This window comes from Sapajus apella, unplaced genomic scaffold, assembly GCF_009761245.1.
Source record: "Sapajus apella isolate SASKATOON/1434 unplaced genomic scaffold, GSC_monkey_1.0 scaffold73, whole genome shotgun sequence".
Lineage (NCBI taxonomy): Eukaryota > Metazoa > Chordata > Mammalia > Primates > Cebidae > Sapajus > Sapajus apella.
The window spans coordinates 5,893,862-5,910,941 of NW_022437013.1; the positions used below are offsets into that span (position 1 = coordinate 5,893,862).

The 17,080-nt window shown below is 37.8% G+C and overlaps 1 protein-coding gene across 2 annotated transcripts in view; it reads left to right on the forward strand.

Moving 5' to 3' along the window:
* The window catches only part of GUCY2F (guanylate cyclase 2F, retinal), a 106,595-nt gene that overhangs the window by 11,016 nt on the left and 78,499 nt on the right, over nucleotides 1-17,080 (forward strand). For both annotated transcript variants that reach the window (XM_032250865.1, XM_032250866.1), the window contains exon 3: nucleotides 6,069-6,370. In XM_032250865.1, coding sequence (XP_032106756.1) covers nucleotides 6,069-6,370 — 302 coding nt within the window. The remainder of the gene's footprint in view (nucleotides 1-6,068; nucleotides 6,371-17,080) is intronic.

Genomic DNA, 17,080 nt, shown 5'->3' on the forward strand with positions numbered 1-17,080 from the left:
TTGCATTCACTCAGAAGGAGTTCCTCTTCTAATTTCTGTGAAGGCTAGCCGGAGGCCTTACCTGCAGCTCTTTAGAGAACTTTCCAAATGGCTATTCTAAGCCCTCCCTTCTTCTCCTCATCTTCTTGCTGATCAGCCCTGTGCTGGACTGATTGTGTAAGCCTTTAAATTTAAGCTTACCGGGATGTTGGAGCATTTGGGATTTCCTTTCAATCCTTCCAAATTGGGAATGCTTCATTACAATATGATGTTAAGTAAATATGACACCATTGGAATAGCTTTCTCTTGTTCTTCCAAAATTAAATATCTGATTGCTATCTTATTGCCTGGGACAGAATGAGTTCTTCTCATTTATTGAAGATTCTTGTATATAAGAAAAAGATAGCAATAAAAATAATGGTAATAGTTAATATTTATTGGGAGTTTACTATGTGCTAGTAATTTTTCAAGGGCTTTGTATGGACTGTGTCATCCAATATTGCATCACCTCTATTAAGTAAGGACAATTATTGTTTATCTACTTTATGAATAAGACTTCTGAAGCTAAAAGGGGTTAAATAACTTACCCAATGTCACACAGCTAGTGAATGAGAAAGCCAGAATATATATTCCGAGTAGTCTTTAGCAGTGGCTCTCAAATCTCAGTGGACACCAGAATCCCCTGGAAGACTTATTAAAACAGATTGTTGTGTTCCTCCTCCACAGTTTCTGGTTCAGGAACACTGGGGTGGGGCCCCAGAATTTGCATTTCTAATACTGCACATTCTCAGGTGATACTGATGCTGCTCATCCAGGGACTACACTGAGAACCACTGGTCTAATGATAGACCAATCTATACTGCCTCCTGTCCACTTGTGGTATGCACCTAAAGCATACTCAATTGAGATCCTGTGTTCTGTATATGGCATATAATTCAGCCCTGCCATCTTTCTTTCTTAACTTTTGGACCCATAGATAAAATTATTTTATGTGCCTCAACATACCAGGTGTCAATCCTGTTTTCCCATAGTAATAACAACAGTATTACCCATAATACTAGGACCAAGAGCCTTAGTGCTAATAGGGAATTTGTTGTAGGATTTGGTATAATGTAACACCAAATGTAAGTAAATATAAATGGCAAGAGGACAACTTGCTTTCATGAATGGCAAATGATCACTAATGATCAAATTATTGAAGACTTGACACAAGAGGAAATCTCTAAACATCTAGAGTTCTTGCATTTAAGAGTACGTATGTACATGGCAGTTTAGAAAAAGCAGGAGAAAGCATATGTTTCAAGGTGTGGAGAAATACAAAAACTTATCTCAAGCTGGGCAGGAATGTTAAGGCAACAAATGCAATTCCAATACAAGCTTAACTGAGTCTGTAAAAAATCATGGTCCGACGCAGATGGAATAGTCATTGAATATAATGTTTATCTGCCATCATGCTGAGCTACTTGGACTGGTTCAACACCAGTGGCAATTAAGTAAGTGGTAACTTCAGGACTTATGGCCAAAAATGTGTTGGATATCCTTAGCTGATAGAGATAGCCACACATCACCTCATGTAGTGTTCTAAAAGTGTACTTTGAGGGCCTCCTGCACTAATCACACTTGGGGATGGGGCCTGGGAAACATGCACATTCCAGAGCCTCCCACCTTCTTGCACAGCCATTTATTAGGCTGGGTGGGAGAAAACTGAGAGGGAGAGGGTAGGAATCTACTTATTTTACAATATGGCCAGATAGGAAAGAATCCTGAGAGAAGGTGAGACTTGGGATAAATCTTCATGCTGCCTTCCTCCTCTGGCCTGCCTCCCCTCCCTGCCCTCTTAGCAACTGTTATAATGAATGTCAATGGCAGGAAATATCACAAAGCGGTTAAAATAAAGAGTGAAGACAATAGAATGGGGGGATGTTTCTGTGGATTGCGAGCAATATCAATGGATCACAAATATGAATATGGCTCCTAAGGACTTCTTTAGCAGCAGCAAGTGGACTCATTTTCATCTCGCAAGGTGTGAAACTAGGCCCAGTTTCCTTCATGGAGGACATCATAGCCAGTAATCTGAGAGAAATAAAGTGGCCTTTGCCTTTTCAGAAACATAGTTCTTCTCTCTCAAGAAAAGATTTAATAGACTATTTTAATTTAATAAAAGTCACTTTAGAAAGTAAAGTGACCTTGCCTTTTCAGAAACACAGTTCCTCTTTCTCAAGAAAACATTTGATAGAATATTTTAATTTAGGAAGAGAAATAGGAATTTTGAGTGACATGGAAATTGGCTTGTCCCAGAGATTCATGACATTTCCTGCTGCTAGCATTGAGGGTGAAAGAAAGGGTCCTAGACAGCCTGCTATGGTTGGTGCCACAACATGAAGACAAAGCTACTAGACAGCTCAAGTAGCTCAGATAAAGTGCTAGTGTCATATCGTGGTGAGATGCGATCTCAGAAGGGTATACTTCCTGGTCCTTGTTTTGACTATAAAGTAGTTTGACAGGATGGAAACTTACAAATTAGTATTATTCAGTGACCACCTGTTGACCCAGGCCTTGTTTAGGATGTAAGGTTTCTATAAACTAATCCTTTTCTGACAACAACTTACAGGTCAAATCCCATTTTAATGAATGTAATTTTAACATAATAAAACTATTTAGTAAAATTATCTTGTAGAACAGATGTATCTACAAATCCCTGTTCACAAAGCACTCAATCTATTAAATTAAGATGCTGTTGTTTGAATTCAGTATTTATGCTTTCTACTTTAATCATGTTCAACAGCAAGATATTGCCATGCAAAAAAAGAGGAGCCTGTGATTTTTGCCTCTTGAGGTTCCTATTTCTTCATCTATAAAATGATGGAGATGGGTTCGCCTGCTTGGTCTCAAAGGGTCTTTTCAGTTATAAAAATTGGACCCTTTGAAATATTGTCAGTGTGGGTATATGAAAGAAAAATAAAGATGAGAGATTCAGGGTTGAGGGTAAGGTACTGGGCATAATTAATGATAGTAGGCATGAACAACAGTCATGGGAGTGTCTACCTGCAATTGGAAGCAAATATCACTTTCAATCGTTTCTCCATCCTAACGTGTCTCATATATGCCCGTGTCTCATATCTCAAGAAACCCACAAAAAATACCCACGTGTACAAGCTCGCCTCCTGAAGAAGCTGTTAGTTTACAAAATTCATCTAAACAACATCATTGTGTGCATAATAGGTACAAGGATATGGAAATAAATAAGACACAGTTCCTCAAAGAGCTCACAGTTTGGTAGTAGAAGCTGATATAGGTAAATAAGAGCAATAAATCTTGTAAGTGCCAGGGTAGAAGTCAAGTCAGGGGAAGGTGGGGGCTCTAATACAGTGTCACAAGTCAGTTTCCCTGGAAAACAGCCTGTCAGATGGAGCCTTGAGTGCTGGAAGCTTTTTGGATGAGTATTTTCAAGGAGAACACCTGTGAGGGAGAGAAGACTGTAGGATTGGGCAGAAAGAATTAAAAACTGCAGTGCAGTCAACAAAGGCCTCAACCAGTCTTTGGGGGAGCTCTAGAGCTGGTATGACCCTTCAGTATTGTCCAGAGTTAAGATGAGGAGTCTAGGCTGTTCTACCTCCATGCGGAACAGTCATTAGGTTCAGTCTCACCCATGGAAGGGGGCACAGTGTGTAATAATAATTGTTTAACAGTCAGATCTTTAGAGGGAAAAAAATTCTGATTTGTAGTGTTTGCTGATTTCCATAGTGTAATAATTTCCACAATGGTCAATATCAAGCTAATAACATGATGTTTAACTGCCTCACAAAATCTCTGAAAATTGAACTAGCCAAAGTGAGCCCCAGCACACTTCTGAGAGGATGTAACCTTGAGAGAGGTGCCTTTCCTTAGCTGAGATCAACTTTCAGAGAAAAATCAGCTATCAGCTGCTAACACACCCAGCAGTTGGTAGAATGAGTGCTTCAGTACTGAAGTGTGTATCTTGATGGCACATCATAATAGCATCTACTACATGTAATATATGTTAAAGTATTTGCTGTATTACAATCATCACCAAACACTATTTCTATTTAACATTTTCCATGTAGTAAAGTCACTTTAATATCCCTTTAAGTAAATTAAATCAAATTGTATCATTGTTGAGTAACCTTGAACAAATCATTCAATCTTTGATTTGCAGAAGAAAGATGCTACTACTGATCTACTTGTTGAGGATACTGTTGGACAAACTGGTCAACTGAAACCCCTGACTAAACTCATTTCCCCCCACTCAGTGGACCTGTGACTATACTAATTTGACCAAACTAATTTATTTTTAATGTTGCAGCCAAATGTAGAGAGTGAGAGGTCTTCAGTTCTACTTTCTCTAAATCCAACTCTTGCATTGTCAAACCTCTCTGGCACTCCATTTTCCCGTTATACAATGTGTGATTATAAACAAGTGAGGCTGAATTCCTTGTGTGGCTCATGAACTAGCTTAAGATTTCTAAAAAAGCGTGAACATCAGAATACATGCAGCACTTCTTATTGTAATTATTTTAAAGGAGTTACTAATGGTCATTTGAAAACTCATGTTATGCTGTGGTGTGTGCGTATGTATATGGTATGTTTAAATCAACTTTGTAACTTATTAGTTACACTTTAAAAAAGAAAGATATCAGCTCTAGCTCAAAGGGAAACTCTTTAGGGTGCTTAGCAAGTGTAAAAATGGTGTTTGAAAATAGTTGAAACAATACATAAATGCCAAAGACAAGTCATTGAATGTAGTTAAGCACACTTAAGTTTCTGAGATTAAAGGTTCAGTGTAAATGTGTATAATTAATATTTACCAGTAGCAATAGAGTATTTGCCTTTCTTCAAGGAGCTCAGAATACTTGCCAGGCATTATCTAATTAAACTACTCAATGTACCTGTAAAATTCACTGGAATCTAAATTTTAAAGATGTGGGCACTGAAGCACAAGTGGGCTTAAACTAAACTTATTTAGCATGCCAAGGGCAAAATTGGATATAAGACTTTCAGTCTCATGATCTAGCTGCCATTTTTCAACCGTAGCCCCCTTGAATCCACTCCATTCTAGCATAACCTTGCCAAATAACATAGTTTCATAAGTCTAGGAAGAATTAAATTGAATGCATAGTAATTCCAATTATAGGGAAGTTAGATTTTAAAAAGTTGAACTTCTCACCCATAATATTACAGACAGTATATCCTTAATCTGCAAATCTGAAATAATGTTCCAAAATTGAAAACTTCTGAGCACCAACATGGCACTCAAAGGAAATACTTATTGAAGTGTTTTAGATTTTTGGATTAGGCATGCTCAACGGGTAAGGATAATGCAAATATTATACTTAATATCCCAAATAAAAGAAAAGTCTGAAATCTGAAACACTTCTGGTCCTAAATAGTTTGTATAAGGAGTACTCAACTTGCAGTAACATTTAGACGTCAGTAAGTTAGTGCTATTAGTTGTCTATAATGACCTTGGTAAGGATGAGAACAGTTGGTTAAAATCTGTTAGAGTACATGTGTATAGGAGATGTACGATAAAAAGCAATAGAGGCTGTGGTAACATCTCCCATTCTCTCTTATTATTTTCTCTTCTAATTCTTAGGTGTATAGTAGCTACTATTTATTATGTGCTCGGTACTAAGTAAATGACTTGTCTCCTTTCTTCAATCATCACTACCCCTCCATAAGTACATATTGTCTCCATTTTATGGAGGAGACAGCTAGAGGTTGAGTAATTTAACAAAGGATACACAGTTAAAACTGGTGGTGTTACGATGTAAAGCTAATTTTTCCAACCCTAAAACCTCTTTTTATGCTACTTCCTATTTATTATGCTAGTTCTTGTTCCTGTCTGGTATTAGGCTCTGCAGCCTGTGGGCATGTCTCTCGTCACTATCCCTAATCCAGAGTCCATGAACATACCTCAGCCTCAGCTCAGGACAACATCTTGCTTATCTTAGAGCCATAAGAAACCATTTACAAATTGGTTAGAACACATTTATTTTTCCTATCTGTAGTTTTTGGTACTATTTTACTAACAGATTGCTGCCATAACCTCCTTGCTTTGTTGGTTTCAGTAATCATCATGTGTATGCATTCAGCTTTGATTGGGGGAGAGACTCAGATGCATCTCTTGGAATGCGCTCATGATCTGAAAATGACTGATGGAACCTACGTCTTTGTTCCCTATGATGCCCTGCTCTACAGTTTACCTTATAAGCACACCCCCTACCAGGTCCTAAGGAACAACCCAAAGCTCCGGGAAGCCTATGACGCAGTGTTGACCATTACAGTGGAGTCCCAAGAAAAAACCTTCTATCAAGCCTTTACAGAGGCAGCAGTAAGAGGTGAAATTCCTGAGAAGTTGGAGTTCGATCAAGTAAGTGCATATTAGTGAGTTATCATAAGCTGAGAACCTAAAACATCAGCATGGTAAATTACTTTCATACCAAGTTTCAATTCCATAAGAAACCCAATCAATGGCAGGCAACCACTGACAAATTAAAAACATCTTTAGTTTGCTGAAAACATTTGTAAAACAAAGGCACATTGTTGGAGATTTTTTTTTAATCTTTAAGCAGCCCACGATGACGTTATATAGTCAGGAAGAATAAATACATTTAAGAACAGAGAAAAAGAACTTTAATATATACTGGTGCTGTTCAAGGGAGCCTAATGAAAAGAAGCCCTGTTTGTGATGTAAGGTCTGAACCAATTTAACAATTAGGCAAAAGAGCTAGTATATAAGAAACTGTTACTTTTATTATTGATAACACTGGTATTGGACGATGCGGCTTCTACCTGTAAGCATTTGAGCTTCCAAATACTGAACCCAAGGATTCAACAAACTTCTCCATCTAGTCAATGGCATTGCTGGACCACTGCAGTCCTGCCCCATGAGAGCAGGCCTTTTGTAAAATGTATAGTCTGGAGAAGAACAGCAGAGCATATGCTTCCTTTAGGTAGCCTGCTCCCAAAAGAAAGAAGACAGCAGGGGCTGAGCTACACAATCTTAGTTCTCCTTCCAAACTAACTAGCCAGATTAAATCACTTCTCCTTTGTGGGGAGGAATGAGTAAGTGGGTGAAGACAGGCCAGTTGGAATGGGGAAGAAGTTCTCCCTTCTGCTATACAAGACATAGTATTTATATATGTGTACATAAACGTATGTATAGACATATTTCAGATTGCAATCATAGCCACTGGAGGCTTAGAGAAAGAAAAAGGAATAAGGAGGATAAGAAAGTAGAGAAAAGAATGGAAAACAAAGACAAAAACAGGAAGAATAAAAAGAAGACAAGGAATATGAGAGGAAGATGGGGAGGCAAAAGAAGCCATTTAGATTGGAAAAAATACAAAGGGAGGTTTCTGTGCATTGGAGATCAGATATAGAAAGTAGGCATTTTCAAAAGTACTTAGAACATCATATACATAAGTTTAAAAGCTCTGGCATTTCCTAGAATACTGTATTAGTTATATTGCTTCTGGCTGTAAGTAATAGCTCAATACAAAATGGTTTAAATAATAATTCTTTTTCAAAATTTGAAGATAGGAGGGCCCCAGGGTTGGTTAATTCAGCAGTCAATAATGTAATCAATGAACCAGGTTATTTTCATTTTTCCACTTTATAAGCTATAGCATGCTAAGCTTGCCCTGATGAGCTGGTTCCTCTTATGGTCCCAAGGTGGCTGCCACAGTTCCAGACATCACATATAGGTGAAAATGTCCAGAGGTGAAAGTAGAGACTGTCTTTCTCTTGTGTCTCTTTTTAAGACTGAAGAAATCTTTCTCAGAATCTCACCAAGCAGAATTCTTCCCATACTTTCTTTGTCACGTTTCTGTCCTATGCCCATGTCTAAACCAATAACCTAGAAGGAGGAATGTGACCACCGTGATTGAAAAATGTGAACAAAATATATAGCCGCTGGAAAAATGTGAACAAAATTGAGATTCTGTTAGCAAGAAAGAAGGCTGTTAGGTAGGCAGTTGATTGTGTCTGATATTCATATTCTTTTTCATCGGTCCTTTATTTCTTTATCCTGTGGGCCGCTTCTCTGTCTGAATAGTGATTCAAGTGAAACTTAGGTTTATGTATCTTTCTGCCTGGAGGAGTTATAGCAAAGATTTTGCTGATTCTTATTCTAATAAAAAAATTAATAATGGAGATATTAACAATACTGGATTTGGACTTTATTGTTACTGATAAGTTTATAATAAGTATTACTCTCTTTTAGGAGACACACATGCATGCGTGCACACACACACACACACAGCTAAAAACAACTGGTCAGTTTTGTCAAGAACTCCTCAAATTGCTCAGAATGGTTAGTCAAACCAGTTGTTTGATGTGTTTATAGGCAAGCAACCAGATGGTGAATTTTTGTACTTCTTAACCGGTGATATGGCATCACATATATACAATGGAGGTAATTTTTGTATTTTAATCAAAGGATCAAAGGAAGGAGGGGGTATATGTGTGCACATGTATGTATGTGTATGTGTATTGTTCACACACACACATATATATATGAACAGGTATTTTCACATAAAAACTCAGACTTTCTTCTCTTGATATTTGCGTCAATCCCTTTGAGCTTGTGGAAAACATAAGGTAATTAAGGCAAAAAAAAGATGCCATTAGCTTGGTTGCTAGGCAGCCTGCACTCTGCTTTAAACAAGGAAATAGAGAGAAGAGCTACAACAAAGAACACAGAGCTTCTGAAAAAGCCTGTTTGGATGCATTTGTGCCCCTCACTTCGCATGTGCTCAGTCTGGACCTTCATAACTGAAGAATGATAAAAGGATGAGATAATTATGTTCCTGTCTCTGATAAACAAAACCCCCACTTTCCCTAAATTATCTTGTTCAAAGGTACTTTAGAAGGTAGCCGGTATAGCAGAAACTGCATGTGATAAGGTGTTAGATAAGCTTGGGTTTACATCCCAGCTCTCATTTTTACTAGCTGTGTGCCCTTGGGCAAGTTACGTAGAAATTTGAGTCTCAGTTTCTCCACGTGTAAAATGGGTTAGTGAGCTATGTCTTCTAGAACTACCATGAAAATTGAACAAAGTAACATGTAAAAAGCGACTCTCAGAGTGCCTGGCTCACAGTTACCTTTCTCTCCACTTTTTCTCCTTTGAGACTAGGATAGCTTTATTGATTGGTGATGACTTGGCATCTAAGTTACAATCTGACTTCAGCTTCCTACTCTATTGAAGTTTTCTGATTACTGGCAGAGAGGCTCTCAGTATTTCCAGCTTTCAAAATTATAAATGGTATATTCTCAGATCAAATTATGTGGTTTGATATTTGTCTATATCTGGGCTTCTATTATTTTTTCCCTATTTGATCAACAGGTCAACAACTATATATTGAGCACCTGTGATGTGCTCGGCACTGTGTTGAACCCTAGGTAGAACACTAAGCAAGACGGACAGGGTTTCTAGCAATGGTATGTTAGAGCCAGTCTAGAAAATCTGATTCTGTGCATCTTTTCCTAGCTCTGCATTCAGTGACATCAATTGGTAGCTTGAAATCAGGCATGATAGTAGTAGTTACACCACAGAAATGGACAAATGCTACAAATAAGAGCTTTTCCCCTTTTTATATAGCTCTTGTCAAACATTTGCTAGCACATCACTTGTTGCCACCCTTATAGACCTTAATTTTTAGTGAGAGAGACAGATAATATATGGTTAAGCAAATGCATTAACAAGATGGCAATATTTCTCCTTTGCCCAGTAAGTTTTCAACAGAGATTTCTATATATAAGGAACATTGTCTGTAGCAGTGGTTTGCAACATCTTTTAATTTATACTCTTGCTTCTTTAACAGGTAAAAAATGAAATGAACAGAAAGCTATGAAAGTGATACATACACATAGTTTTAAAAGTCAAGAAGTGCTAAAAGGTTTATATCAATAACAAAGCAGCCCGTAAGGCCTCCCTTCTTCCCCTCATCAGAAGCAAACACTTTCATTTTTTTTTAAGCTCTTTATGCTGGTATTTACTTCTGTGTTTCTAAATGCTATGCTACTACTGGTGACTCTTGATTAATCAATTTTGAGCATTATTTGTCACATTCCTATTATAGTTGAGGAGCACTCAGCCTTTTTGTAGTTCCTTACTCTCCTTTCAACCTTCAATATGCTTATATCACAATTTTTAGTTAAATCCATATTTAGTATTTTTAACATAGTACCTACATAAATATCATTTATTACTGATCCACGTGATATACTATGGTTATAATTCTTGTCACATGTAACTTTTGATTTTTACTGGGGTTAATTATTGTTTTATTTTTTAATTTGGTACCTTAATTTGAATGTCTAAGTCTTTCCACACTTTTTGTTACGGCTGTAAAATCCCCTCAAAACAATTTTATACATAGTAAAGCCTGTTAAATTCCTTATCAATTTTATTTGTTTTTTTCCTGGGGCACTCTGTCTTCTCATCCCCATCTAAACATGTTGCTCCCTAAGGCTGCTGCACAAATATAAATATTATGTTAGTTCTCTATTTTCATCATTCTTAAAAGTCTCTTTCTCTTCTGTGCAGGGTCTACTGTTTTATGAATCTTGTGATCTATTTTCTTGGTTTAATTTGTCATTTTTGTGGAGCACATCTTGTAGTAGCTTTTTACAGGAGGTAAATTTTTGAGATTTTGCATGTCCAAAAAGTCATTATTTCATCTTCACTATTGATTGATATTATGAATGAGTATATAAATCTAGGGTAGAAAACATTTTCCCTCAGTACTTTGAAGACATGGCACATTGTCTTCCAATTTCCACTGTTGGTGTTGAGAACACCAATGTTATTCTTATTCCTAATCTTTTGATACAACCTATTTTCATTCCTCTTTATGCCCTCAGAAACTTTTAAGATGTTCTCTTTATTTCTGATGCTGTGAAATTTCATGATGATACAGGAATCTTTGACACATAATATGCTGTATTGGTGGAGCCTTTCAATCTAGAAGCTGATTCCTTTGAGAAATTTTCTTCTATTGTTTATCTGATAATTTCTTCAACAACATTGTCCTTCTTCTCTCTGGAAATACTATACAATATATAAGATATAAGATTTCCTGGGTTGATCTTTTAATTGCCTTATTTTTATCTTACATGGTCCATATTTTTGTTTTTAGTTTTCCTTCCTGGGAGAGTTTCTCATCTTTGTGTTCTAACACTTTGACTAATTCTTTTTTTTTTCCTTTTGAGAGGAAGTTTCACTCTTGTTTCCCAGGCTAGAGTGCAATGGTGCAATCTCTGCTCACTGCAACCTCTGCCTCTTGGGTTCAAGCAAGTCTCCTACCTCAGCCTCCCAAGTAGCTGGGATTACAGGCATGCACCACCAGGCCTGGATAATTTTCTATTTTTTAGTAGAGATGGGGTTTCTCCATGTTGATCAGGCTGGTCTCGAATTCTTGACCTCAGGTGATCCTCCTGCCTTGGCCTCCCAAAGTGCTGGGATTATAGGCATGAGCCACCACGTCCCACGTCCGGCCCACTTTTACTAGTTCTTAAGAATGATTTGGTTATATTTTTAATTTCCAATAGTTCATTCTTGTTTGATTATTTTAATCACATTCTGCTTCTGTTTTATCAATATAGTATTTTTCCTATTACCCTGAGGTATTCATTATAGTTTTTTTGAAGTTTTCTTCTGTTCTCTATTTCATCTGTTTTTTCTACTGTTCCTAATTTTTCATGTTTCACTTTCACGTTGGAGATTTTCCATAGATGTCTGCAGATTTGAAGGTTTATGTTCATGATGGATATGTTGACAAGTGGGCTTCAGTATAGGGCAATTAGCTAACCAGTTATTTTTGTTTGTCTCTTTTGGTTAATATCTGTAGGCCTTGGCTCTTGAGCTAGCCTTTTTCTTCGGAGAAGAGTCTTATAATCTTCTTGGTAGTCATAATCATAGCTGTCAGTATTCCGGAAGCAATGTTGGGAGAAGGAGACTGGGATTCTCACCATTAAGCATGAAGGCTAATTTCATCACTGCTTTTTGTGCTCCACTTCATTTCCAACTTCCATTTTGTCTAGTATCCCTGCTCTGGAGCTGCTCTGAATCAATGTAATCTGTTTCCTATAGACGTCTGTTCCTCCCAGGGAGAGGTGGTTTTGGGGCATGTCTACCTGTTCCTTAACATTCAAAGAGCTCTCCCTCTTTTAGTGTTTGACCTCACCCTCGCTTCTACAGTACATGGTGGTTGTAATCACTAATTTTTTCCAGGATTTCTTACAGGGCACATTGACTTGTTGCTTATCAGTAATTCCCTCTGCAGGCACTTAGTTTTCACTGTTCTCCACTTTGCTAAACTAGTTGCCATGTTTGTAGCAACTTTTCATTTTCAGATTCCATGGTACGAGGTTACAGATGTTTCCCAATACCATTACCTATGGAGATTTAGTGTTTCCGTTCCTTGTTCTCTTTGAGAGTGATGTTTGAGAGGAGAAAGAGAGTGAAGTAAAAAAAAAATCTTGATTGCATTATCTTTAATCAGGAAATCTATGAAAAGTCATGAAGAAAAACTAAGTCACAAAAGGGTACATGTGATATTATTTTACTGGTGAGTTTACCAAAGCCTATTAATTAAGTTAGTAAGTGCTTATAAAGCTCAGATGTAATATGAAGGTTAAGAACGTGGGCTTTGAAGGCAGATTGCCATAAGTTTACTTAAGCTCTCCATGTCTTCTTTTCCTCATTTTAAAATTGAAAATAACAATAGTACTTACCTAACAGGGTTCTCGTAAGGATTAAATAAATTAAGACACTAAATCATTTGCCTGGCACTTGATAACCCCTTAACAAATGTTAGCCGTTATTATTATTATTAAACTTGTTATTATTATTGTGGGTCAGGCACTCTGCAGGGGATATAATAGAAATCAAAATAGAAAAGAGATATTTCCCCAAATGAAGGAGAACAGTTTTTCCATTTTAGGTGCTAAGGAAATTGGGTCTAAAATTGGGACTCTCGTACTTCTTGGTCAGCAGTTCAAGGCTAGGATGAGGGACTTGAACACTGTACTTCCAAGATGGTGTTACCAGAGCCCTGTGCTCCTCTTCTGAAATGCAAACAATAGCAGCTATTGTATATTCAGTGTTTACTCTGTACCAGGTAGTTTACATAAATGATCCAATGGAATCCTCAGATGAAGCCTACAAATTAGATATTGATATCTGCATTTTTGTGGTTGAGAAAAGTAAGGCTCAAGGTAACTTACTCAAGGTCATACAGCTGGCAAGTTGTAAAGCTGGGATTTCAGTTCAAGTCTGCCACAAGAACCTGACCATTTAACCACACATTAGGCTTGCTGTGTTTTATTCCACTGTGCTAATAACATCTAATGCCAATGTTTACTGAAGCAAAGTAAAATTGCTAAGTGACTAATACTTTGATTCAAATAGATTTATTGTTTTCCTGTAATGTAGGAGGTACTAGGCCCTTATGAGGACCTGTGAAAAGAGAATAATAAATCAGAATAGAGAGACTTGAGGGGTGGGGACACCAGTGATGAACATCCTAATGTGGTCTCAGGATTATCGGGCAAGGATTATAACTTTGTACCTTTATATTTTGGCACAAATTAGACTTCTGAATTAGGGTTTGATGCCTGGATTCTTCCTTTTTATTGTATTCCCAATGCTTGTTTTCAGTTAAATTCCATTGGCTACAAATGTATATGGCTGGAACATACATTTTGCATATTTTTCCAAATGTACCCTTATTTGATTAAGCAAAGGAAATCCGTCAGATTTCTTAGCAAGCTTGGGGACCTTATGCTCCTTATAGCTATTGTTTTACATTGCCCTAAATATGGGTACCTGGCAGAGGGATGCTAGGCTGCAGCAGATGTGGTTAGGATGGGAACATTATAGAATGGGGCCCACCACACAAGGCTGTTAGAAAAGGTGGTCTGCAGCTCACAGTGGCGAAGATTGTTCTTCTACCCCATTCTGTGCAAAATAAGGGTATTGTGTTTGTGTGCCTCAAATCAAATACATTGGTCTGTTATCAATCTCTTGACTAAGCCCAAGGGCTGAGATCATACATTATTGGAGGTACTACCTTTAATAGCAAGAATTAAATTACCCTTTGGTTTCTTGATCTATGCAGGTGCCTTACTTTTTGTTCAAAATTGATGTTGCCGTTTTGTCCTTCAAGTGATGGCTTTTCAAGCTAGGCACGTTTTAATGTACACTTATGAGCACAAAATTATTTGGAAGCCAGTTTTGTTTCTTCCCAGACACAGTAAATCTGAACTGATGGTAGTCAACTTAACAACAGCATGAACCATTATACTGAACAAATTCAGATATTACTGCTCCTGATCCAGACCTTATTCTCTTGGATAAAAACTTTGACAGCCTAGGGTAGAGCTATCTAAAGTCACAGAATAAAAATCAATGATATGTTTTAATTATCATTCATAATTTATTCTTTCAGGTTCAGGTCTATACGGTAGGCAAAAACAATAGGCTTAGTCATCAGTGGTTTCACCATTTTGGACTGTGATGTCAACAAGGTCACCTGTCTGACAGAAGTTCCTGCCAATTCTGTCTTACCTTTTTGGAGCAGTAGTGAGAAGCTGGGATAGAGGCCTGTAGAGAATGCCTCTTCTTCCTGTGTTCCAACCTTTACTTTTTCTCTTTCTCATCATTTGAGGCAAGTGCAACTAGAGACTTTTTGTGAGTGATGCTAACAGAGTGTGCCCTCCACATATGGGAAGAGGCAATTCCCTTTGCTGAGGGCACAATGGATGAAACAGGAACTCAAACCAATTACAGTACACTCCAAGGCCTGGAAGTGACAGTGGGCTATTGTGACAGCCCCTCTTTTGCAAGTGAATGCTGTTGCTATAGCTATGCTCTTTTCCTCTCTACCATACTTTTGTGGCTATGAGTACATGTGTTGTCTAGGCTAGATAATCCTGAAGAACAGCCTTCAGATTTCTGTCATCTTGGGGAGTTTCTGTCAGTCAACTCCAATGGGTCAATCTGGGAGCACAAAGGCCAGGACAGCCTGGCCAGCTGAAAACCCAGTGTGCTGGATCAACTCAGAGGTGGGAGTGTTGTTTTTGAGTTTTAATCTTCACTTTTGGCTGCAGATAGATGCAGTTTCTTTCCCAGAAGGTTCTGTGCCTTTCAAAATAGAACACTAGCATTCTGTCTGCTTTTAGGAGCTTGCTGCCATGTTTTTTTTTTTTTTTTTTCCACTTATTTGTTTTACTAGTATTGATTTTATACTCCACTTTCCATCCTTCACTTACTGCCATAACCTACCAAAGCCCCCAGAAAACACTCAGGGTCCTGCAGAAATTCCAAAGACAATCAAATGGAACATCTGAGAATGTCAGGGGGGAAAATAGTGAAAACTTCTTAAGGGAGCTCAGCGAGTGCTAGGTAAGTAAGTGTGGATACCTTTGCAGCACATGTCATCCACTCATGATCTATTTCTACAGAGTACATCTTGAGACAGGGTGATGAAGAAAGATCATTGAAATAAAACTCTCTGGAGACTGAGGTATTGATTTCTGCTCTGCTAGTAGTTAGCTCTGTAATGGGGGGCAAGGTTTTTGGCCTGAACAACTAGAAGAATGGAGTAGCTATTAACATAGTCTGAGACATTGTAGATGGTTAAGAAGGATTTGGGGTGAAGATGATGAGTTCAACATTGGGTATGTTAATTTTTAACATCCAAGTAGAGATATAAAAGTAGGCCATTGACTATACGAATCTGGAATTTAGGATAGAGGGCTGAATTGGAAGTATAAATCTGAGAGTTATGGCATAGATCTATCTAGTACTTAAAGCCATGTGAACAAAAGAGATCACCAAGGAACTTAGTGTGGACAGAGAAGAGGACCAAGGACTGAGCTGTAGGGCACTTCAACATAAAGAGAGAGGTCAGCGAGATGAAGAAGAACCCTTATACAGTCTATAAAAGTGTCTACAAGCTAAATTTGGCCCCTGAAATAGACCAAGTGTTAGGAATTTCCACATGAGTTCAGATCCAGTAGGGACCACAGGGGACATATATTTCAATCAAGAATGCTAAACTAAGAAACAGGAGATTTGGATTTTACTCCTTATTTTATGCTCAGGTCGGTGAACTCGACAGGTCATGTAACTTCTCTGCGTCTCCCTTTCTTACCTATAAAGTTACATAGACAAGATGACTTCTAAGGTTTAGACATTATGATTCTGTATTCTCATTTCACAGAGGAAGAAACTGAAGCACAGAGAAAGGTGATAAGTGACTTTCTCAAACATTCTGGCATTGGACACTAATCACAGGACAGGATACCTTCTCCTCTACTGATGTCTTAAAACCATGCATGAGTATTAGAATCAATTGGGAGCTTTTAATAATGCTGATTGCTGGGATCTCAAACTAAATGCACCTCTTTTTATTGGTCTTGGTTGGGTTTGGCACTGCTATTTTTGACACTTTTCAGGTAATTCTAATGTGCAGCTGGAGTTGAAAACCCCCACTCTACATTAACAAGACATGGCAGTGTCCAGCTAGCTGTTACACCTCTCTGCATCTTGATTTCTATTTTCAACAAAAAATGATTCACTCAATTTTAAGCCTTTTTTTCACATGAAGATTGTTACAGGAGCTTAGCTTTCTAGACCTTGTGAAACCAAAGTAACAAGTATCAGCTTTCCCTGATGCTCAGTAAAATGGCATGACCATAGCTTTCTTGAACTCCATCCTAGAAGTGAAGTGACATGGAAAACCATGAAGCCATGGCCGCGTGTGTGAGGGGCCAGATGGGGGGAGGTACAGAGAAGGGAATTGTTTGCTCATCCTCTCTACCTTTTTGGAAAAAAGATACAAGATTTGTTCCAAAAATAAACCTACAAAGTTAATGAGTAAGTACATCTGGTGTAGTATACAAGAACATTGTTGCTTTTACCATATTTATTTAGCAGGCATAGTTATGCTATCCACCCTAGCAGTCTTACTGTTTTACAGTGACTTCTTGTTGGATCTTTAGCACTTTGTACACCAATAGGTTTTCTGATTAAAACTCGCATTCTCTATACTCTAGAAACTTTTCGCTCTAG